This window comes from Dreissena polymorpha, chromosome 3, assembly GCF_020536995.1.
Source record: "Dreissena polymorpha isolate Duluth1 chromosome 3, UMN_Dpol_1.0, whole genome shotgun sequence".
NCBI lineage: Eukaryota > Metazoa > Mollusca > Bivalvia > Myida > Dreissenidae > Dreissena > Dreissena polymorpha.
Window position 1 is genome coordinate 130231504 of NC_068357.1, and position 24884 is coordinate 130256387.

The following is a 24884-nucleotide window of genomic DNA, read 5'->3' on the forward strand; positions in this document are numbered from 1 at the left end:
TGGTTTCCAGCCTGCAAGGACAGTCAGCCGATAACCTACCTCTTTTCTCTACATGCTCAATACAGATGGTGACAATCGATGGCACAGTTTTGTTTTCTCGCCTGAAATTAGATAACTTTTCTTTGAAAGCCCTGATGTGAAGCCTCAATGTCTTTTAATGGTAATAAAACTTTTCTTAGTTGTGTTATAGCAGATGCATTAATATTTAATAAATATGCATCTCATCTTCACAGAAACAGAAATAAAATGTATATGTTTGGTTAAGGCTCCTGTAGAAACATAAAAGCTTGCAAATTGTTTACGCTTCATCATAAGTTATTATTTGTATTTTAAATTAAGTCAATGAAATTTAAATGTCACATAATGTAACAAATTAAGTCAGAAAAACATATAAATGGAATAAGAATTCTTACCTTGTAACATTTGCAATTTTTACACCAAAAATTCCATTTCTCTGTTTGGAGTGGGTTCGTTTGAGTGTTTTTGAAGCCGGAGTGTGTCGTATGGATATTGTCAGGGACACCTACAAACAAACACAAATGTTAAGGGATAGGGAAAAAAGTAGCATCAGATTATGATAAGTTCAATACAGAGCATGCCTTTTTTTCCTACATGTACAAGTGGGTTATTTATGTTATCATTCATCTTAATAGTAAATTGTTGCCAATTTTACAAAACAGGAGCACCGCGATCAGAGAAAGATGCCCCCAAACAGGGCCTTGACATTTATCAATTGATCCTTTGATGACATATCAAACAGAAACCAATTTAACACTGAATGTCACTGTGACCTTGATCTTTGAACTAGTGACCCAAATTTCAATAGAGTGCATCTACTGTCCAAGAACAATGCACATGTAAAGCATCAAGCCAATCGGTCAATTTGTAGACAATATATTGATGGGTAACATTTTTCACACTTATTGTGACAGTGACCTGGACCTAGTGACCCCACTTTCAATAGGGGTCATTTACTGTCCACCTGGACCTAGTGACCCCACTTTCAATAGGGGTCATTTACTGTCCACATCGATGCACATGTGGAGTATCAAGCCAATCAGTCTAGTCGTTGACAAGTTATTGATAGGAAACAAACTGGTCTACTGACAGACAGACCCATGGACCAACATCCAGCAAAAAAAGATACCCCTTCTTTTTCGAGGGGGGGCAGAACAAAAACTTTCCATTTGAAATCCATTTTTTTTTTTACAATAAAGTGTTGATAATCTCATTCATGCAATTTGACATTAAAAACAAAATTTATACCATCAAATATTTACCCAGTTTCCAAAAAAGAGAAACAATACTTACATCATTCATGGAAATAGTTTTCTCATTAAACTTGGAATTTAACCAAGACAGGCTCAGCTGAAATAAAAGAAATAAGCTTATTATGAAGCAAATAATTTCCAGATAAAATGAGAATTTGTTTGTGCTTTCATTGTACCACAACTTAAAAATAAGTATGCAGGCGAAAAAAAATGCACCATTTTGTTGCCCAACAGCACATATGCAAATGCTTAAACCATGTAGTTTCTGTGTGATTTATAAAATTAAAGAACCATTGCATAAATAGTAAAAAAAAGAGCACATTTCGTGATAGCGATGAAAATGCTGACCATTTTCTACAAACAATCATATACAAGGCTACTTCCATATAAAAGGCCTCTGTATGCTATGCAGCTATAATGACACAACATGTGCACATGTACCTTACAAGCACATATTGCAATCGTGACTTCACTACGATGGCTGGGGTCAAGATGAAAATAAAATTTAAGAAACAACCCATATACATTTACATGCTTGCCTCAAGAATACACTTGCACAGAGGTCACAAAACAAGGTTATTTACAGCACATTTGACATCACTCTTTTTATTATATGATGAAAAATCTACAAACCGTAGAACATTAGGCCATGATGACATCCCTATGAATGCTATCATATGACAAAGATATAAAATACAAATACATTCCAAAAGGATAAATGTATGCACCTCGAGAGCACATTTTGCAATGATGACATCCCCCTCATCGGGCCCCATGGCCTGGTAGCAGAGTATGCGAAGTGTCTGTGAGCCGTCAAGGTCTAGCTCAAAGTCCTGGTTCCAGGAGACGTCTGCCTCATAGCGACATGTCCGCGTCTGCGCCTTCTTGTAGAAGTGGCCGTAGGAGTCCATCTCTAGACAGCAATACACATCTACAGGGAAAACAGATGCAATAAGGACATGTACAATACAAGAGCACCGCCTTGCTGGTGCAGACCGCTTATCTATTTTCTTTTTAAAGGTGAAGGGACTCTCAATTTCAGTCACAAAGGAGGGAGGGGTGGAGTGAAGAGGGGTGTATAAAGTGGGGGTGTGGACATTTATTACATTATCTTCCAAAAATGCGGAAAAAAATGCAAAAAAAAAATCGGGGTGGGGGGGGGGGGGGGGGAGGGGATTCTTGGGTGCGATGGTTGGACAGTATTTCAAAAATAAAATAATAAAAATAAATATTTGTGTTTTTTAACCATTTCCAAAAAAAAAATTGGGGGGGGGGGGTGGGTGGGGTATAGTGTGAGGGTTTGGTGGTCATTTGTGCAATGATCTTTAAAAAAAATTAGGGGGGGGGGATTCGGGGGGGGGGAGGGCACGGGGGATGGTTTGGGTGGAGTCTATTGTGGTATGTCAGGTAAGAGTAGTTTTGTCAAAGTGTCAATCAAATCTAATCATAAATAAAGAAGTTATGGCAATTTTAGCAAAATTTAATAATTTGACCTTGAGAGTCAAGATCATTCAAAGGTCAAGGTAAAATTCAACTTGCCAGGTACAGTAACCTCATGATAGCATGAAAGAATTTGAAGTTTGAAAGCAATAGCCTTGATACTTTAGAAGTAAAGTGGATCAAAACACAAAATTTAACCATATATTCAAAGTTACTAAGTCAAAAAAGGGCCAAAATTCTGTAAAAATGACAACCAGAGTTATGCAACTTGTCTTTTTACTGTACCCTTATGATAGTTTGCGAGTGTTCCAAGTATGAAAGCAATATCTATGATACTTTAGGGGTAAAGTGGACCAAAACACAAAACTTAACCAAATTTTCTAAGTATAAGGCCCATAATTCCATCCAAATGCCAGTCAGAGTTACATAACTTTGCCTGCACAGTTCCCTTATGATAGTTAGTAAGTGTTGCAAGTATGAAAGCAATAGCTTTGATACTTAAGTAATAAAATGGATCTTAACACAAAACTTAACCAAAATTTTCAATTTTCTAAGTATAAAAAGGGAACATAATTCTGTCAAAATGCACGCTAGAGTTATCTTACTTTGCTTGCCCAGTCCCCTCATGATAGTAAGTATGTGTACCAAGTTTGAATGCAATAGCATTGATACTTTCTGAGAAAAGTGGACCTAAACGCAAAACTTAACCGGACGCCAACGCCGACGCCAAGGTGATGACAATAGCTCATAATTTTTTTTCAAAAAATAGCTAAAAATGAGCTAAAAATGCAGTGAGTAATAATAATGGGAATATACAGGCATTTAGAACTTGTATGTGATTCTTAATTGTCAAGAATGCAGGGAATTTACTGGTCTTTATGACCATGATGTATGTACATTCAACAAGAGCACTGCATAACAGGTGCCAACGCTCGGCTGCGAAAGCTTGTCAGATTTTTTTTTTTTTAAAGAGGTCACAGTGACCTTCACCTTTGACCAAGTGACCCAAAACTGGGTGTGGCGTGTAGAACTCATCAAGGTGCATATACATATGAAGTTTCAAAGTTGTAGGTTCACTTTGATTTTAAAGCCAATGTTAAGGTTTTAGCACGACGCCTACGGCGGACAACACGAAAAGCTGGCTATGACAATACCTCGGATTTTCTCCGAAAACAGACAAGCTAAAAATTGGACAAAAACTCTTTACAAGGAATAGTGATATCATATTTTCAAAATACCCTCACACTTTTAAAGCAATTACTAGTAAACCCATGACATGTATTTTTTCCATGAAACCTTTTTTTTTTACTGCAAATACAGTCAACCCTTTATTAACATACCACAAAAGGGTGTAACCAAAAGTGGTCTCTTAGTAAAATTGTCTTTAATAAAAGATCATTCTGGAAAAAAGTAAAATCATGGTCAGTATCAAATTAATAGATTATTATATGATACAACTACATGTACCTTGTTTAATATTTAAATTGTGTACAATAATCCAGATATTAGTGCAGTTAAACCTTATTTTGAAAATGTGTATACAGGGGTTGATATATTGGAACTACTTTCGCAGAAAACCAAGACAATTTTTTTAATTGTTTCAAAGATTATGCCAAGTAATTATGTTTGCAAATAATTGCAAATAATTGGGACTGATGAATCACGTGGTCAATATCAGCGCATCTGGAAGAGCACTTAACCATTTACTCCAGCTTCGTTCTCAGTAAAAGATTTAAAAGTCAGAGCTATGCACGTGCAATTACACAATTGCTTTAGCAAGAAAAACAAAAGCCAAATTTATATTGGCGAGAAAGTATTGTTTTATGGGTTCTTGACATGAAGCCGCTTTCCTTTGATAAATCGGCGATCAAGTTTATCCATTAAAGATAAAAAGATTATCAAATTTTACCCCTACATGTATGTGGTCGCTAAATCAAATATTTGGACATCGAAATACAAAAAAATCAGCCGTCTCTGGTCACGTAAGACAACAGTCGCTAAAAAACAATATCAAAATAGAGTGAAAATGCTCAGGGGAATTCATAGTGATCGCATTATACGAAGGTCTCTTAATTCAAAAGGTCGCATCCACAAGATTGACTGTATGCTCTAACTTAAACTAGTTCTTGTTTAAAAGTTAATACAGACAAGTATGGGAAACAACAGTTTGTATGTAAATAGACTCACCACATTTGTCTCTTGTCAAGCCCTGCATTTTGTGAATAGTTACATTGAGACTACCAGTCAACATTTCCTCATCTGCAATGTTATAATAAAAGAGCACTAAAAAAGACAAATCATGCATCAAGCACATAATTAGATATACTCAAGGGATCATATAGATTTGTTAAAAAACTTGTTGAGAAGTATTGGCTGAAGTATTTGTTACTGATCATTGATCAAAATAAGAATGATGGCTCCCAACATTTGAAGTCTCATTTTAGCACTTTTTTCAAAATGTGTTTCTGTATTATCAAATCACAAATAATAAAACAACATAATCAAATTTACATCAGTCATTGTGATAAGAGAACCTTGTTTTTTAGATTGTAAAAAAGGACTTAAAGCAGTATAAACATTCTATTCAGGGCCAACAAAAAGTGACAATTCAATCTGGTTTGTAACGCTTACAAAAGTAATGAAGATACCATTAATGCCTTCCACATACCTTTCTTCAGCAGTACAGTGCCAATGCCATTGACCGGTGTATGCAGCTTGGTGGCATTAATGAGCTGCTCACAGTCATGAGTGGACAGCTGAACTGGCGGTAACGCTGTGGTGGAAGAGGTGCAAGCATGGAAACACTGTGGTGTGATATGAACAATAAAGGCACTGACTCTTCAGTCAAAACAGTTCTGTACACTTGTGGCATACAAAGTTAGAGTCAATATAAAGCATGTTAGAATACAAATAATACTTGTTGATCATACTTGGTTCTCAAATGACCATCAGCCCAAAGCATAAATGTCTGGCATCAAATCATTCTTTCTTTGCATTTGTGACTTCTTTATCCCTCAAAATGTAAACTTTGGACCGTGAGATATTTGTCAAAAAGTGAAAGTCCATAAATTAACTTATAATCTTTATGTCTGTTTTAAGAGTTTTGCTGTACTCAGGTTAAATAAAAACAATGGACATAATTGTTACAAAACCAGGTTTTCAATTAATAAAAAAAAGTCTGATAAAGGGAGACAATTCAAAACGTGCATTGTTACCCCCCTTGTTTCAAATTCAATCTATTTTTACTCATGACAACCTTGATTTCAATTTGGAAAAAAAATGTCTGATAAAGGGAGACAACTCAAAATGTACATTGTTACTGATTGTTCATAGTTCAGGTTCCCAGCTTTTTGTATGAACAAATTCCCTGATTTTTCCCTGATGGAAAATAAAAATTCCAGAATCATAATTTCGACCGATTTCTTGTTTTAGACACCCACAATAAATAGCAGTTGCAGACAATAACATGTATTATATTTATGTAACTTTATAGCAATGGCCTCCCCTCTCCCCTCACAGGCATCCTTTCCTCGCCTTTTCATTTATTTTCATTCTATGTTTGTTTTGTAACAATAATTGCAACATATTGTTAAGTAATTAAACATTTTTAAAGTCTGACCAAACAATATTCCCTGACTGGAAAAAGTGAAAGTCTTTTTCCAGGTTTTCCCTGATCTCCAGGTTGGCTGGAAACCCTGTAGTTACACCCCTTGTTTCAAAATCAATCTATTTTACGTCGTGGCGACCTTGACCTCGGAGATATTGACGTAATGTTTTTGCGCTACACACCGTCCAATGGAGAACAAATGTGCCAAATGATTTCAAAATCTCACAATGAATGACATAGTTATGGCCGGGACAAGCTCATTTATGGCCATTTTTTACCTTTGAACTCAAAGTGTGACCTTGACCTTGGAGATATCGATGTAATTCTTTTGCGCGCCACACCGTCCAATGATGGTGAACAAATGTGCCAAATGATTTCAAAATCTCACAATGAACGACAAAGTTATGGCCCGGACAAGCTTGTTCCGCCCGCCCGCCAGCCCGCCGACATTCGCCAATCTAATAACCAGAGTTTTCCTTCGGAAAACCTGGTTAAAAATATACATGGTAACTTTGAACTGAAAAAAAAGTGGCATCACAAACGTCAACTAACACATTATGCAACAATTGATTTTTTTCCCATTCAAAACCAAAATTAATATACTGTGAAACCATTATATATCGTCAGGCATTAATTTTCGTATATTTCGTCAGTCGACCGATTGACGAATTCAAGATCCTAATGAACAATTATGTCCCATATATGAACAAATTAAGACTGAATTACCAAAGGCATGAGGCACTAAAATCCAACGTTATCCACGCATACATACTCCGTCTGTTACGTCAAGATAAATCCGGTTTTGACACAAAAGGGTGTAGATTACACAGTGTACTTAACTGACATGTGACATTGCTCTAAAACGCGAAAGCAGTACAGCTGTATCAACTGCGTTGACTTCGTTTAGGTAGAATTGTAATGATAAGCGCTAATTGTAAAAAACTTTATTACCCATTGTGTGTATTGTGTTTTTCAGTGTTGTTACAGCCTCCATGCACCGAATTAGATCCGGATCAAAGACAATAAACACAATTAAAAGATGGTGATGTATATACTTACAGTATACATTCTCCGCATTGATTACAAATAAATACAGAACATTTTGATTTGTGTTTGGTTGTTTGCATTTAACTAAAATACAGGTGTAAAAATAGCTTTTTTAATCATTGATATCTTTTACAAGTTTTACGATACATGTTTCAAACAATTGTTACTTGTAGCAATTGAAAACGTAACAAGTAAAGAGAAATTAGAAATCATGACGATTAGTTTCATCCAAACGTAGGGAAATTGTTTTCAAAAATTCACTTTTATTTTTGCGCCATTTCCAGGGAATCCCCGGAAAGCACGTGTTTCGAATGACTGAGCATGACGCAATAAAACATTGCTTTGTATCATATTGCATTCAATCTAATTTAAACTCACTCGTCCATTGGTTGTAACAATTAAATCTGAACTTTGCCCTATGAAACCGCTGTCCCATAATGCACTGTTAATTTTACACTTCCGAAAATTATTGTACTTAAAGTGATCAAATATTTATAATGCAAAACTCTTGAAACTTTATTGAAAACTGGCCAAACAGTTTGCTAACACTAATTTTAACCAATAATCTTCGCACCTTGTCTAATTTGCGCCGATAAAGGTAAGATTGTTACTAATGTGGCCATGATAATAAATCAATAGGACCAATAGCAAATGGCTAATCCGCTAATCATAGTAATGATACACTAATGGGGGCAAATTACTGATCACCTGATAAAAAAAGACTAGTATATTGACATGTGACAAACAGGCCCCACCTCCTGCAAGTGACTCTCAAGTGTCCTCCTTCTTTCCCCACTACGATTTTTTGCAACCGCGATATATTTCGGACAAACAAATCGGATATTGGCTGAAGCATTTTTTTTTCAAAGTCAGGAATTGGCGAATTTAAGTGCTGACGAAAATGTCATTTTTATAAAAATGACGAAATTTCATGCTGACGAAAATAAATGATTTCACAGTAATCCCTTTTAATGGGCAAGGAACATCGAGATCAATCAAGGTGAACTTGTGCCTAAATCTTTCACTTGATGACTATTTTGAAGCTCTAACTCAATCACTCAAGAAATGTGAAAATAGTTTGCTTCACAATCTTTTAACATTAAATGCAGAAAAAAATAAGAGCACCGCCTTGCGGGTGCAGACCGCTCATCTATTTTCTTTTTAAAGGTGAAGGGACTCTCAATTTCAATCACAAAGGAGGGAGGGGTGGAGTGAAGAGGGTTGTATGGTGTGGGGGTGTGGACATTTATTACATTATCTTCCAAAAATGCGGAAAAAATGCATAAAAAAAAATTCGGGGTGTGGGGGGGGGGTGGGTGGGGGTAGGGGATTCTTGGGTGCGATGGTTAGACGGTATTTCAAAAATAAAATAATAAAAATAAATATTTGTGTCTTTTAACCGTTTCAAAAAAATAAAATTGTTGGGTGGGGTGGGGTGCGGGGGGGGGGGGGGGGGGTAAAGTGTGAGGGTGGGGTGGTCATTTGTGAGATGATCTTTAAAAAAAAAAATTAGGGGGTTAGGGGGGGGGAGGATTCGGGGGTTGGGGGGGTGGGGGGGAGGGCACTGGGGATGGTTTGGGTGGAGTCTATTGTCGTATGTCAGGTAAGAGTAGTTTTGTTAAAGTATCAATCAAATCTAATCATAAATAAAGAATTTATGGCAATTTTAGCAACATTTAATAATTTGACCTTGAGAGTCATTCAAAGGTCAAGGTAAAATTCTACTTGCCAGGTACAGTAACCTCATGATAGCATGAAAGTATTTGAAGTTTGAAAGCAATAGCCTTGATACTTTAGAAGTAAAGTGGATCGAAACACAAAATTTAACCATATATTCATATATAAGTTACTAAGCCAAAAAAGGGCAATAATTCCGTAAAAATGACAACCAGAGTTATGCAACTTGTCCTTTTACTGTACCCTTATGATAGTTTGCGAGTGTTCCAAATATGAAAGCAATATCTATGATACTTTAGGGGTAAAGTGGACCAAAACACAAAACTTAACCAAATTTTAAATTTTTTAAGTATAAAGGGCCCATAATTCCATCCAAATGCCAGTCAGAGTTACATAACTTTGCCTGCACAGTCCCCTTATCATAGTTAATAAGTGTTGCAAGTATGAAAGCAATAGCGTTGATACTGTAGGAATAAAGTGGACCTAAACACAAAACTTAACCAAATTTTCAATTTTCTAAGTATAAAAAGGGCACATAATTCTGTCAAAATGCCAGTCAGAGTTACATAACTTTGCCTGCACAGTCCCTATATGATAGTTAGTAAGTGTTGCAAGTATGAAAGCAATAGCTTTGATACTTAAGGAATAAAATGAACCTAAACACAAAACTTAACCAAAATTTTCAATTTTCTAAGAATAACAAGGGACAAAATTGTCACAAAACCAGGTTTTCATTGTGAAAAAAAAATCTGATAAAGGGAGAAAACTCAAACTGAACTTTTGAAATGACCAAAAAAAATTAACCTCCTTTGTAAGTTTTTTTTTTTTTTTTTTAATCTATTTTTAGTCGTGGCGACCTTGACATTGGAGATATTGACGTGATTCTTTCGTGGGACACACCGTCCCATGATGGTGAACAAATGTGCCAAATGATTTTAAAATCTCACAATGAATGACATAGTTATGGCCAGGACAAGCTCATTTATGGCCATTTTTGACCTTTGAACTCAAAGTGTGACCTTGACCTTGGAGATATCGACGTAATTATTTCGCGCAACACACCGTCCAATGATGGTGAACAAATGTGCCAAATGATTTTAAAATCTGACGATGAACGACATAGTTATGGCTCGGACAAGCTCATTTATGGCCATTTTTGACCTTTGAACTCAAAGTGTGACCTTGACCTTGGAGATATCGACGTAATTATTTCGCGCGACACACCGTCCAATGATGGTGAACAAATGTGCCAAATGATTTTAAAATCTGACAATGAACGACATAGTTTTGGCCCGGACAAGCTTATTCCGCCAGCCCGCCAGCCAGCCAGCCAGCCAGCCCGCCCGCATTCGCCAATCTAATAACCAGTTTTTTCCTTCGGAAAACCTGGTTAAAAACCTGGTTAAAAAGGGCACATAATTCTGTCAAAATGCATGCTAGAGTTATCTAACTTTGCCTGCCCAGTCCCCTCATGATAGAAAGTAAGTGTACCAAGTTTGAATGCAATAGCATTGATACTTTCTGAGAAAAGTGGACCTAAACGCAAAACTTAACCGGACGCCAACGCCGACGCCAAGGTGATGACAATAGCTCATAATTTTTTTTCAAAAAATAGATGGGCTAAAAATGACAAAATTTCAGAAAAACTCCAAAATATCTCCCTCTCCATGGGCATAATGGGTTCAGTTACTGAAAATCCAATACAGCTCTTACGTTGACATTTGACGCGCTGAGACTCAATGGCCTCCCTCCACTCCTCTCGCTCGTAGTCCGTGGGAAAGAGGAAGGTGCGGGGCGCAAACCTTTCCACAGTGAGGTTCAATGGTAACCGTGGTAACCCCTCCACCAAGCTCGCCTCCTGCTCCTGAATCTTCTTCTTCAGCTTCTCCACATTCCTTACCGCTTTCTTCTGGGTCAGAGAAAAGTGCTTCTGTGGAAAAAAAGTATTGACATTAGTAACAAGAGGGCCTGAAAGGCCCAAAGTCGCTCACCTGAGATTCAAAGGAACTGACCTGTTCTGTGCAGTCCAAGATGTCATTAGAACAAAATGTTCTTACCAACTTTCATGACTAATGAACACCCTGGCAGCCACGTTTTTCAACAGACCAGAAACATTTTCATACACATCCAAGTTATCATTTAAACAAATATACTGACAAAGTTTAATGAAGATTCATAATTCCATATAAGAAAAAATGCCCCGCCCACTGGTGGCCATGTTTTTCAAGCAACTGGAACCATTTTCGAACTTATATATCATTGGGACAAATCTTCTGACAAAGTTTCATGATGATCGTACAATAAATACGACTTCTAGAGTGTTAACAAGGTTCAACTATATATATATATATATATATATATATATATATATATATATATATATATATATATAATAGCTATAAAAGGAAAAATGCCACGCCCCCTTGGCGGCCATGTTTTTCCACCAACCGGAACCATTTTCGAACTCATCCAAGATATTATTGGGACAAATCATCTGATTAAGTTTCATGATGATCGGACAATAAATGTGGCCTCTAGAGTGTTCACAAGGTTTTACAAAAGCATGATATATAGCCATATTAGGAAAAATGCCCCGCCCCTGGTGGCCATGTTTTTTAAGCAAACGAAACCATTTTCAAACTCATCCAAGATATCATTGGGACAAATCTTCTGACCAAGGTTCATGAAGATCGGAAAATAAATGTGTCTTCTAGAGTGTTAACAAGGTTTTACTATAGCCATATAAGGAAAAATGCCCCGCCCCGTAGTGGCCATGTTTTTCAACCAACCGGCATCATTTTTTAACTTGTCCAAGCTATTACTGGGATGAATCTTCTTACCAAGTTTCAGGAAGATCTGACACTAAATGTGGCCTCTAGAGTGTTAACAAGATTTTACTATAGCCAAATATAGCCATATAAGGAAAAATGCCCCGCCCCTTGGCAGCCATGTTTTTGAGCAAATGTAACAATTATCGAACTCATCCAAGATATCATTGAAACCAATCTTCTGACCAAATATCAGAAGATTGGACAATAAATGTGGTCTCTAGAGTGTTCACAGGGTTTTACTATAGCCATAAATAGCCATATAAGGAAAATGACCCGCCCCTTGGCAGCCATGTTTTTCAAGCAAACGTAATCGTTTTCAAACTCATCCAAGATATCATACAGACCAATCTTCTGACCAAATTGCATGAAGATTGGACAATAAATGTGGCCTCTAGAGTGTTAACAAGGTTTTACTATAGCCATATAAGGAAAACTGCCCCGCCCCCTGGCGGCCATGTTTTTTCACCGATCTGGACCGTTTTCGAACTCGTCCGAGATATCAATAAAACCAATGTTTTGTACAAGTTTCATGATGATTGAGCAAAAATTGTGACTTCTAGAGTATTCACAAGGTTTCTCTATAGCCATATAAGGAATACTGCCCCGTCCCCTGGCGGCCATGTTTTTCAACGGACCGGAGCTATTTATGAACTCAACCAACATATCATTTAGACAAACATTTTGACAAAGTTGCATGAAGATTGGGCATCAAATGTGACTTCTACAGTGTTCACAAGGCTTTTCTTTTTTTTGACCTAGTGACCTAGTTTTTTACCCAGCATGACCCAGTTTCGAACTCAGTCGAGGTATCAATGGCACAAATGTTCTGACCAAATTTCATGAAGATCAGACAATAAATGTGGCCTCCAGAGTGTTCACAAGGCAAAATGTTGCAACGGACGACGCCCAACGGACAAAAGGCGATCACAAAAGCTCACCATGAGCATGTTGTGCTCAGGTGAGCTAAAAACTAAACTGGCCTAACCTAAAGGCAAATCCTACTTTCCATGTTACATTTTATAACATGTTTTGTAACCTGAAACAAATACAACTGTGAATGCATAGAATTCTTAAATAAGTCCCATGAAATAATACAAACACTGTATATATACATACATATTATAAAAGGGTTTGTGAAATTATGAGTAACAAAAGCTCCATACTTGGAGACGAATGCCCCCCTAAACAGGGCCTTGTCACAGGATATTTTGCAACAAAACTGACCATACGAGGTAATTATATCATATGAATGTGACTTAAATAAGATTCTACTTGACACAGAATTATGCACTTCAGTTACACTATCGTTTATAGCAAATGGGTTGAGAATATTAAAGTATTATAACTAGGGGTCGTCAAACGTCCAAAGACTATGCACATGTGATGTATCAAGCCATTCAGTCAATTTGAAGGCAAGTTATTTATCAAAAACATTTTTCACACTTATTGTGACAATGACCTTGAGATTTGACCTTGTGACCCCAATTTCAATAGGGGTCATCAACTGTCCAAGACCAATATACATGAGAGTATCAAGCTAATCGGTGAATCAGTTGACGAGGTATTGATCAAAAAGGATTTCACACTTTGTGTGACAGTGAACTTGACCTTTGACCTTATACTGACCCAAATTTCAATAGGGGCCATCTACTGTCCAACGCCAATGCACATGTAAAATATCAAGCCAATCTGTGCCTCTGTTCACAATTTATTGATCGGAAACGACTTCCCACTTATTGTGACATTACCTTGCTTAATACTCCTGAGAAAAGAGACAATAATTCTTTAAAGATTGTGCATTATCTGAAATCAGTCTTGGTTCCATCATTATATATTGGTTTCTCATTATATCATTTAAGTTTTGGGAAACCGATGAACAAAAAGATAAACAGACAAACAAAGGAAGGGGCAGTCAGACAAAGTGTTAATCCACATTATATACTGTAAAACCATTAAATTTCGTGTGGGATGAATTTTCGTGGATTTCGTTGGTCCCCTGAACCACGAATTCAAGTACCAACGATTATTTATACATTTTTAATCCGAAATCCATCATTTCCGAATGTCATTTCCGACATTTTCTTTTCAACTGTTCCCGTTTTCAACCATTTTTAAAAGACATTGTTTGATCGAGAAATGCTTGTTTATACAATTTGTTGTTTTCTTGATAGGTGTTTGTGTAATAATACTTTTTAAAGCAAGAACGGTATTTAAACTGCATATCAACGATTGTTCTCTTTTACGAGACGTCGTCAAATTAACAGTTTGCAGATTTATCACATATGTCAATTAGTGCAAATCAACGTTAAAAGAGACATAACGGTTTTCACACGTGTATTTGGGGGATCTTATTACTCAATTTTTACTAATAGGGGACCGATTGCGCTGAGAATAGCAAATAATGTCAAACCAACATTTATGGCAATTAGCGAGCAGGGACCCACAAGTGCGCCGCTTTATCGCTCTTATTGACAATTATCGGCAACACTTTCATGCTTCAGTGCACATTAACCTCAAGTCTTGCTGTCAACACAGATTAGCAGATTATGCTTCGTTATTACTCTGGTTGTTTTAATAAAAGTTTAATTATCATGACGGTCAGTCTTCCCCAAAAATTTGAAATCCACGAAAATTACGTGTCAATGAATTAGTTGTGTTTTATTAAACCACGAAATTTCGTACCGACGAATTTCTATACATTTACAGTACCTCATTTTATGTTCATATGTTATGCAGTCTTCAAGTTTAAACAGTAAATACTTTTTTACTACTTTAAATATGTTAAAACACTTTTGGGGGACTTAAAATGCCCCAAGAATAATGAGAACAGACAGTCCTTATGTGCAGAGTGGCAACCTAGAGAGCAGCAGTTTCCTGCACATCTGCTTTAAGGATACTCACCTCTTTGTTGATATCTGCCCTCAACATCTCCTCTCTCAGCTCCACCTTCAGGTTGCCTATCTTAAACTTCAGCTCCTCCAGGCTTTCCTTCAGCTCATACTTCACGCTGCCCTCTGGCAATAGTTGCATACATATTGACATGTTAGAATTACAATGAAACTAACCCACCTCTGGGAATAGGTGCTAACAATTTGATACTTCAGCATCACAAAGGCACTAGCTTCCCTCTAGGAATTATTGGGAAAAAAAACACATAGTTTTCAAACATTAACACATACCTTAATATGTGAATGTGTACAGTCCAACCTGAGAACAGCGGTCAGTCAAAGGAAACAACCAAAGTGACCTTGCAGACATGTGACCATGGTTCTCAGATGACCACTTGTTAGATGGTTGGTCGGTTGATAGTATTGTTAGTTTGTTAACCCACCCAGTAATTTGCACATAGTGTAACATAAACAAAGGCTCATTGGGGATAACTATGCATTCTAACACAATTATTTCTATAAAATAATACAAATGAAAATTATATAAATTGACTTTAATTCAAACCTATCATTAAACATATGAGTTTATCAGTGCTAATATTATTGTTTACTCAGGCATCTTGTTGATATAAATCCAACAGTTCCTATAATTTTCATTTCTTTTTTAAGTATCAGGTCACCGTCACAGTGAGGTGTCATTGATGTCATGTCCGAAAAAGTATAGCGGATTCACAGTTATAAACCAAAAGTACGGCATAACAGTATCATTCTCATTCAAAGAAACAGACGCCAATAGCTAATAGAATTTATTTGCACGCTAACATCACACTGACAACTGGCTGTTAACCAGTTGTAGACAGGTGACAGTTATAAGGTGAAATATAGAATGATTTTCATTAGGGCAATCTAGACTGACCGCAGTAGGCAGGTGAACACTGTTCTCACGTGACCGCTTAGTTAAGTTGGACTGTATATGTGTTGCATGAAGTTTGAATCAAAATGATAATCTCCATGCTAATTGGAACAAGAGTTATTTCATCTGGTTAAAGCAGCATACAAACATATGGTCCATTGTAAGCCACAAAGGCATATCAGCCCTCGGTGCATATTAACTGACAAACGCTTATACATAAGAAAATTTGTTGTAGTTTCACTATGAACAGGAAACGCATGCGTGAGATATATTTGTTTTTTTTCTCAGTGTTTGTTTGTTTTAACACTTGCATGTTTATCTCCAATAATCACAGCTGACATCTCAAGCAGTCTCATGCAATATGCGACCATTTTATACCGCCAGTCTATAAATGATAAAAAGACAAGCTTTTAGTATTTTTTTTACATAAGTGCCTAGTGCAAACTTTACCTCTGATGTGCATTTGAAGTGAATGCAAGGGAAGGCTCCAAACGAATTTAAAGGACACATCTCTCATTCTGTAAATAGAAAAGAGAAAACATATTATTTTAAAACACAATTGCACACATTTTATGGTGAAATAATGAGTAATTCAACATTCTCAGGCAGGAAGCACTTGTATACAAATCTTATGATAAATGTATGCAGAATGCGAATGAGTTGTCTGTAAAAGTTTTAAACAATATCAACAATTCTTGCAAATTTTAAGTACATAATTATGCTCCAATTAGGAATATGTTTCTACATCAGTCAAGTCACATTGATTACTCGAGGTCCATGAGTTAAAGTCAGTTTAGTCTCCAAATGCTTTTAGATTAGATGCAAGAAAAAATACAGGAATGCAGTGACAATTTTTTAACCTTGCTTCCAAACACTAATGCTTCGTGCACAACAAAGTCTATTTCAGTTAAAACTATGAAAACAATAATGCTTTCAGGAATCAGAGCTAATTATCTAGTGATAAAGCAAGGAAAGGAATTATTAGCATACTTGGCTCCTCCCTTGTGTTTTGTGCAGATGAGGATGTCAGTGAAGAGGAACACGTAGCGGAGGTGTCTTGTGCCCTTCTTGTCCTTCGAGACCTCCACCATGAACCCACTCTTCACCAGTTGTCTCCCTTCCTGGGACTGCAACAACCACAATAACAAACATACATGACATTTTGCTTGAATCAAGATTTGTAAAATCAATGTACATGTATAAACTAGAAAACCTAAATTAAGACAAATGCTTAATACACAATTTGCCATCATTATGCAATTACTACTGGTAGTTCTCCCAATCCTTTAACTTGCTGTTTCCTGACACCTTTCAGATATGCATAGTTCTACTTAGAAAATATTTGCGAATCTACTGCAATGGATTTTAGTCCCAAACAATACTCACTAGATCCCATCATATTGTACATACTTAAGACACTAAGACACTAAATGAAAGTGTCTTCCCAATCCATTACTACCTAAACACCTTTCCCCTCACAACAGGCTCACTAACCGTGCTGAGTCCATGAAAGGCAGAGTTGTACACACGGAGATTCTCCTCACTCAGTTTCAAGGCTTTTTGCAGGACCAGATAGTCAGGATGAGACTCAGGAGTGTGCTTTATCAGGTCCTGGAACACAACTCACACTCTAGAACATGAGGTCCTGAAAGGCCCAAAGTCGCTCACCTAAGATAACAAGATATTATTGGGACAAATCTTCTGACCAAGTTTCATGAAGATCGGAAATTTAATGTGGCCTCTAGAGTGTTCACAAGGTTTTACTATAGCCATATTTTTCAACCAACCAGCATCATTTTTGAACTTTTCCAAGATATTATCGGGATGAATCTTCTGACCAAGTTTCATGAAGATCGGACAGTAAATGTGGCCACTAGAGTGTAAACAAGATTTTACTATAGCCATATAAGGAAAATTGCCCCGCCCCTTGGAAGCCATGTTTTTCAAGCAAACATAATTATTTTCAAACTAATCCAAGATATCATTGAGACCAATCTTCTGACCAAATTTCATGAAGACTGGACAATAAATGTGGCCTCTAGAGTGTTAACAAGGTTTTACAATAGCCATATATAGCCATTTAAGGAAAAATGCCCCGCCCCCTGGTGGCCATGTTTTTAAAAGCAACCAAAACCATTTTCGAACTCATCCAAGATATCATTGGGACAAATCTTCTGACCAGGTTTTATGATGATCGGAAAATAAATGTGACCTCTAGAGTGTTAACAAGGTTTTACTATAGCCATATAAGGAAAAATGATCCGCCCCGTGGTGGCCATGTTTTTCAACCAACCGGCATCATTTTTGAACTCGTCCAAGCTATTACTGGGATGAATCTTCTTACCAAGTTTCATGAAGATCAGACACTAAATGTGGCCTCTAGAGTGTTAACAAGATTTTACTATAGCCATATATAGCCATTTAAGGAAAAATGCCCCGCCCCTTGGCAGCCATGTTTTTCAAGCAAACGTTTCCATTTTCGATCTCATCCAAGATATCATTGAGACCAATCTTCTGACAAAATTTCATGAAGATTGGACAATAAATGTGCCCTCTAGAGAGTTAACAAGGCAGATGTTGACGTGGCACAACGCACAACAGACAACGGACAAAAGGCTATCACAAAAGCTCACCATGAGCACGTTGTGCTCAGGTGGGCTAATAAAGGGGCTTACAGCATGTGGGTCAAGTGGCGTCGCATTCTGAGAAAACTGGGCATAATGCATGTGCTTAAAGTGTCGGCCCAGATTAGCCAGTGCAGTCCGCACAGGCTAATCAAGGACGACACTTTCTGCCTTAATTGGATTTTTGCTAAGAAGAGACTTCATTTAAACGAAAAATGTCATAAAAGTGGAAAGTGTTGTCCCTGATTAGCCTGGGCGGACTGCACAGGCTAATCTGGGATGACACTTAACGCACATGCATGATGCCCTGTTTTCTCAGAACACGACTCAGCCTGTACAGTCCGAACAAGCTAATCAGGGGCAAAGCTTTATGCTTTCATGGCATTTTTGGTTTACAGGAAGTTTCTTCTTAGCAAAAATCAAGTTGAGGCAGACAATGCTCTTATTGAGGCAGACAATGCTCTTATTGAGGCAGACAATGCTCTTATTGAGGCAGACAATGCTCTTATTGAGGCAGACAATGCTCTTATTGAGGCAGACAATGCTCTTATTGAGGCAGACAATGCTCTTATTGAGGCAGACAATGCTCTTATTGGGGCAGACAATGCTCTTATTGGGGCAGACAATGCTCTTATTGAGGCAGACAATGCTCTTATTGAGGCAGACAATGCTCTTATTGAGGCAGACAATGCTCTTATTGAGGCAGACAATGCTCTTATTGAGGCAGATGATGCTCTTATTGAGGCAGACGATGCTCTTATTGAGGCAGACGATGCTCTTATTGAGGCAGACAATGCTCTTATTGAGGCAGACAATGCTCTTATTGAGGCAGACAATGCTCTTATTGAGGCAGACAATGCTCTTATTGAGGCAGACAATGCTCTTATTGAGGCAGACAATGCTCTTATTGAGGCAGACAATGCTCTTATTGAGGCAGACAATGCTCTTATTCCAGAAAAGGCAATTTGTCATGCAAAAGGCATACAATCTTGATAATCATTACTCATATACTGGTGAAATTTACTACAAATTAAGTCGAACAAGATTCATCTTTACAAATTCATTTTGCAAGAACATTTCTTCATCCATTAATTATTAAATGTTGACCACACAAAATCAATAGTGAGTCTGATAGCCCCAAATAATGTGTATACCCAATAACATCATTGTTACAACAGAAAATATTTGTGGTCTATTGATATTTATACAAATGGTTCTGGTTATGTCCACTTCAATTATTAAACAGCTTTAACCACGTTGAATGTGTTTCAGACCAGGAAATGCTTTTGTCTATGCCTATTAGATTTTAATTATATCTTAACATGTATGTACCTAAAAATAAATTTAACAAGAGCACCGCATAACGGGTGCCAACGCTCGGCTGCAGGTGCATTTTTTTAATAAATTAAAGCTTGTGAGAATTTATTTTTTTTGAGGTCACAGTGACCTTGACCTTTGACCTAGTGACCCCAAATTGGGTGTGGTGTGTAGAACTCATCAAGGTGCATCTACATATGAAGTTTCAAAGTTGTAGGTGGATTTAAGAGCAAATGTAAAGGTTTTAACACGACGCAGACGGCGGACAACGAGCTGGCTACGACAATACCTCTCCGAAAACAGCCGAGCTAAAAATTATTAAGAAATTATTAATTATACCCCCCCCCCCAAACCCATCAGTATTTGGTTGAAAATTGTTGCAAAAAATTGGTTCCACCACCATTTCATCTTAAAATGAAATGCAGGGGCAATAAAACTTCCTAAAACTTATATAATGCAGCAGAACAGTTTGACAATAGAAGCTGAAAATATCAAAAGCTAGGAAGTTGTACCTACATAAAGAACAAGATGGTTTGTCTGTATTCTTTGTACAGGCTTCAATAAAACATCTGAAAATTCAAATAAAATAACAATGAAAACCATTCAAAGCAATTAAAATCTATAATGATATTCCAATTAGTGATGTTCAAGTAACAATTAATGCATGTTCTTAAATGTTTCAGGGTATATTGGGCTTAATGCATGTTCTTAAGAGTGTGGAGCAAACTTAGCCTCTGCCGGCTAATCAGGTATATCACCTTCCGCTTCGATAACAATTTTCATTAAAATGAAATCTTAAAAATGAAAATGATATTAAAGCAGAAAGTGTCTCCCATGATTAGCATGTGCACACTTCATGGGCTCATCTAGGACAACCCTTTAAGCAAATGCATTAGGCCCTGTTTTAAAAAGCACAGCTTATATACATTCATACTATTTACTGTGTGTGTAGATCAAACAAGGGCTGTTTGTAAAACATGCATGCCCCCCATATGGGCTCTCCGTTGTAGTGACAGCCATTGTGTGAATATGTTTTTTGTCACTGTGACCTTGACCTTTGACCTAGTGACCTTAAAATCAATAGGGGTCATCTGCCAGTCATGATCAATGTACCTATGAAGTTTCATGATCCTAGCCATAAGCATTCTTGAGTTATCATCCAGAAACCATTTTACTATTTCAGGTCACCATGACCTTGACCTTTGACCTAGTGACCTGAAAATCAATAGGGGTCATCTGCGAGTCATGATCAATCTACCTATCAAGTTTCATGATCCTAGGAATAAGCGTTCTTCAGTTATCATCCGGAAACCATTTTACTATTTCGGGTCACTGTGAACTTGACCTTTGACCTAGTGACCTCAAAATCGATAGGGGTCATCTGCGAGTCATGATCAATGTACCTATGAAGTTTCATGATCCTAGGCATAGGCGTTCTTGAGTTATCAACCGGAAACCATTTTACTATTCCGGGTCACCATGACCTAGACCTTTGACCTCAAAATCAATAGGGGTCATCTGCAAGTCATGATCAATGTACCCATGAAGTTTCATGATCATAACCATTAGCGTTCTTGAGTTATCATCCGGAAACCATTTACTATTTCAGGTCACCGTGACCTTGACCTTTGATATATAACCTGAAAATCATAGGGGTCATCTGCCAGTCATTATCAATCTACCTACGAAGTTTCATGATCCTAGGCATAAGCGTTCTTCAGTTATCATCCGGAAACCATTTTACTATTTCAGGTCACTGTGACCTTGACCTTTGACCTAGTGACCTGAAAATCAAAAGGGGTCATCTGTGAGTCATGATTAATCTACCTATTAAGTTTCATGATCCTAGGCCTAAGCATTCTTGAGTTATCATCCGGAAACCATTTTACTATTTTGGGTCATCGTGACCTTGACCTTTGACCTAGTGCCCTGAAAATCAATAGGGGTCATCTGTGAGTCATGATCAATCTACCTATCAAGTTTCATGATCCTAGGCCTAAGCGTTCTTGAGTTATCATCCAGAAACCATTTTACTATTTTGGGTCACTGTGACCTTGACCTTTGACCTAGTGACCTCAAAATCAATAGGGGTCATCTGCGAGTCATGATCTATGTACCTAAGAAGTTTCATGATCCTAGGCCCAAGCGTTCTTGAGTTATCATCCGGAAACCACCTGGTGGACGGACCGACAGACAGACCGACATGTGCAAGCAATATACCCTCTCTTCTTCGAAGGGGGGCATAAAAACACTTCCTTGAGAAGATATTAAGTGGATCATTAAACAATATCCCTGTATCTACTTTGTCAAGACAGCAACACAAGTGGGTCTTCCTGACCATAACTACATGTCAATACTTGTTTCATCCTTCAATATTAATTAAGATCTCTTGAAGGTCAATGTTCATAATCAATGTACAAGGTTTTGAAACAATAACATTTAGGCACTATGTAAAGCAATGTTTGACCACAATTGTTATCTCTGAGCGTCTTTCCAACTCACACAGATATTCAGCAATAAAATATACCCATATACAAACAGAAAAGGGTCAGGGACATTTACTAAAGGTAATAGGATCAAAATAAAGTAGTTTTTTCAAATGTTTTGGACTTCCATATAGTGATGCTACTTAATTAATTATAAGACTATGGAGGCTTTGATGTTACCATGTAATAATAATGTACTTACCTTCTAATTTTAGACTTTCCCCTTTGAAGTTTTCCATTTGTTCCTGAAATACAAGGCATATGTTTAACCCTTTGCATGCTGGGATATTTGTTGTCTGCTAAAATGTTGTCTGCTGAATTTCTAAAATTAGCATTTTCTTCAATTTTTTTCAAAGAATACTATCAGAATAGCAAACAGTTTGGATCCTGATGAGACGCCACGTTCTGCGGCGTCTCATCAGGATCCAAACTGTTTGCAAAGGCCTTCAAAATTTGGTTCCAGCACTGAAAGGGTTAAATATCACTGTACAAAGCCTATATAAGACTTCAATTCTTGCCACAGAAAGCCCCTGGTCCAACTGGTTATGTCAGTGTTCTGATTATTTGTGTACAGCATGTTTAAATACTGACATGACAGAGAAATGGCTTTGGAAAAAAGGCTATTTAGTGGCATGAAGTTTTAAAGTAAAAAAATAAAAGCATACAATAACTAAATGTTATACAATAACTAAATGTAATGATCATTGTTTATGTATGCTCTAGTATGTGATTAACAAACATATAGTAAATGTAGCAACTACTTTCAATGCAATTATGCATGGTAGCTCTGTGGTTCAAATGAAAACGAAATGCATAACAAAGGTTTATCATACAAATTCATCTCTTGTGTACTCTACACTATGGGCCCTACTTATGCAAATGCATGATGCAAACATACTAAACAATTAAAGAAAACTACTACTGTCATTCAGTTTAAACAGTTCTAGAAGATTCACTTCCTTGAACAAAATATAAGATGTTGGTGTTTATTTAAGTATTTCCTTACGTGTATTAATGTACATGAAACATACATGTAGGTTATTCTACTTGAATATATTGGCACAGATTGGTAGCTTTAAGTAGCAACTTGTAGCCCATTGTTGACAATAATTTCCTTGCAATAGAAATGCAATGTATGTTTCAGCTTATAATAGGCAATAAGTGCCGATGACCTATACTGAAACAGACACGAGGCACGGCCATGTAGTGTAACCAAAATATTGGACACAGCAGCAGGACAAAACCAAAGTCATTATGTCATTGATCACAAATTACTAGAGCTTTAGTGAAATCATAAAATACATGTATTTTGAATATTATATACACTAAGGTGTAACTTATAGGGCTGGATAAAAGATTAAATAAATGTTTATATATCTTTTTAATGGGGGGTGGGGTGGAATTTTAGGCAACATTTGGGAATGGGATGTAGGAAAAAAACACTGATGTTTGAATATATATAATGTATGTTAAAGAATTGCAAAATAAACAATTAATTAGAATACAACAAGTAGTACATCATTCTTCAAATAACAATGAGTTCTGGGAAAACTAGGCTTAATGAATGGGCTTACAATGTAGTCTCCGATTAGTCTGTTCATTTTGCATGACCCTTCGTGCACTTGCATTAAGCCCCATTTACCCAGAACCAGGATAACTCATAATCTAGTAATTTCATCAGAAAACACATAATATTACGTGAACATTCAACCAAATTAAGATGAATCATAAAAAAACTCACTTTTTAAAACAACTATTATGAACCAGGAAGTATATGATCAATAAGTAACAAACAGACACCAACATTGAGATTAGTTAATATTTGATACATAAGATAAAGACTTCTATTGTTATCAGTATGTCAACATCTACAACCCCACTGAAATGTTGCATATAGGTTTAGAAAATATTTAAGCATAAAAAGAATGTTTACACACGCAAAAGCAAATGAAACATTTACAATATAATTTGTGATGATAGGTTTTGTTTTCCACAAACTTGAAACACTAAATAGACGTTTTATAGAAATGTATTTCAGTAGTTGTTTGTAAAATCCATTTTATTGCATAGTGACAACAGATTATTTTTAATCATGAAAGCTGAATCAAAACAATCTAAAGCAGATCCACTGTGATGAAATAAAATGATATCACACCCCATACTGCACTTGAACAGTCTGTATGAGAGATGAATCTTATAGTGACATAGGCTAACTGAGTAGGCCCAAACTGAATTTCAATTGTGTGCTTATTTAAATGTTCATATTAACTGCACAATATATCCCAAAAGTAACATAATAATACATTTAAGCATTTATTGTAATCTATTTGCTAGATGTAGGGCTAACAATTTTTTAAACTCCATCCTGAGAAACTTAATAGTTTTGAGTATTTCACATGTTGACACATTTGGAGGACAATAATAAAAGCCATTTTATGTGTATATAAACCAATCAAAGTTATAATGTAAATAAGTCTCCTATTTTGTCTAGAATGGATTAGATAAACATGTTGAGCACCTTGTTTTTGAGAAACAGTAGCTTAGAAAGGAACTTCAGCGTTTTATAGCACTCACTAGACCTGTTTGATGAAGCTAACCCATATTGCAAGTTGACAAGAATCTGGAATTTTTATGTCAAACTATAAATCAATTGTTTTGAAGTTTATTAAGGTAATCAATGTGTATACAAGTACACATATATAAATTCTTGAAATATAGCATATTAAGCAAAATGAAATAGTGAAATTCAACAAAGGAAAATTACATAAAATGTCATACCATGT

The 24884-nt window shown here is 36.6% G+C and overlaps 1 protein-coding gene across 27 annotated transcripts in view; it reads right to left on the reverse strand.

Moving 5' to 3' along the window:
• LOC127871437 (breakpoint cluster region protein-like) overlaps positions 1–24884 on the reverse strand; it is a 232114-nt gene that overhangs the window by 159987 nt on the left and 47243 nt on the right. For 11 of the 27 annotated variants that reach the window (XM_052414358.1, XM_052414359.1, XM_052414354.1 and 8 more), the window contains 13 exons: positions 22304–22346; positions 20132–20184; positions 17169–17285; positions 16665–16801; positions 16125–16192; positions 14775–14887; positions 10756–10972; positions 5380–5484; positions 4899–4970; positions 2000–2202; positions 1312–1368; positions 414–523; positions 40–101 (listed from right to left, as the gene is read on the reverse strand). The exons of 2 other annotated variants lie outside the window; for them this stretch is intronic. In XM_052414358.1, the coding sequence (XP_052270318.1) occupies positions 40–101; positions 414–523; positions 1312–1368; positions 2000–2202; positions 4899–4970; positions 5380–5484; positions 10756–10972; positions 14775–14887; positions 16125–16192; positions 16665–16801; positions 17169–17285; positions 20132–20184; positions 22304–22346 (1357 nt within the window). The remainder of the gene's footprint in view (positions 1–39; positions 102–413; positions 524–1311; positions 1369–1999; positions 2203–4898; positions 4971–5379; positions 5485–10755; positions 10973–14774; positions 14888–16124; positions 16193–16664; positions 16802–17168; positions 17286–20131; positions 20185–22303; positions 22347–24884) is intronic. 14 more of the 27 variants (XM_052414365.1, XM_052414369.1, XM_052414366.1 and 11 more) reach the window with 12 other exon arrangements.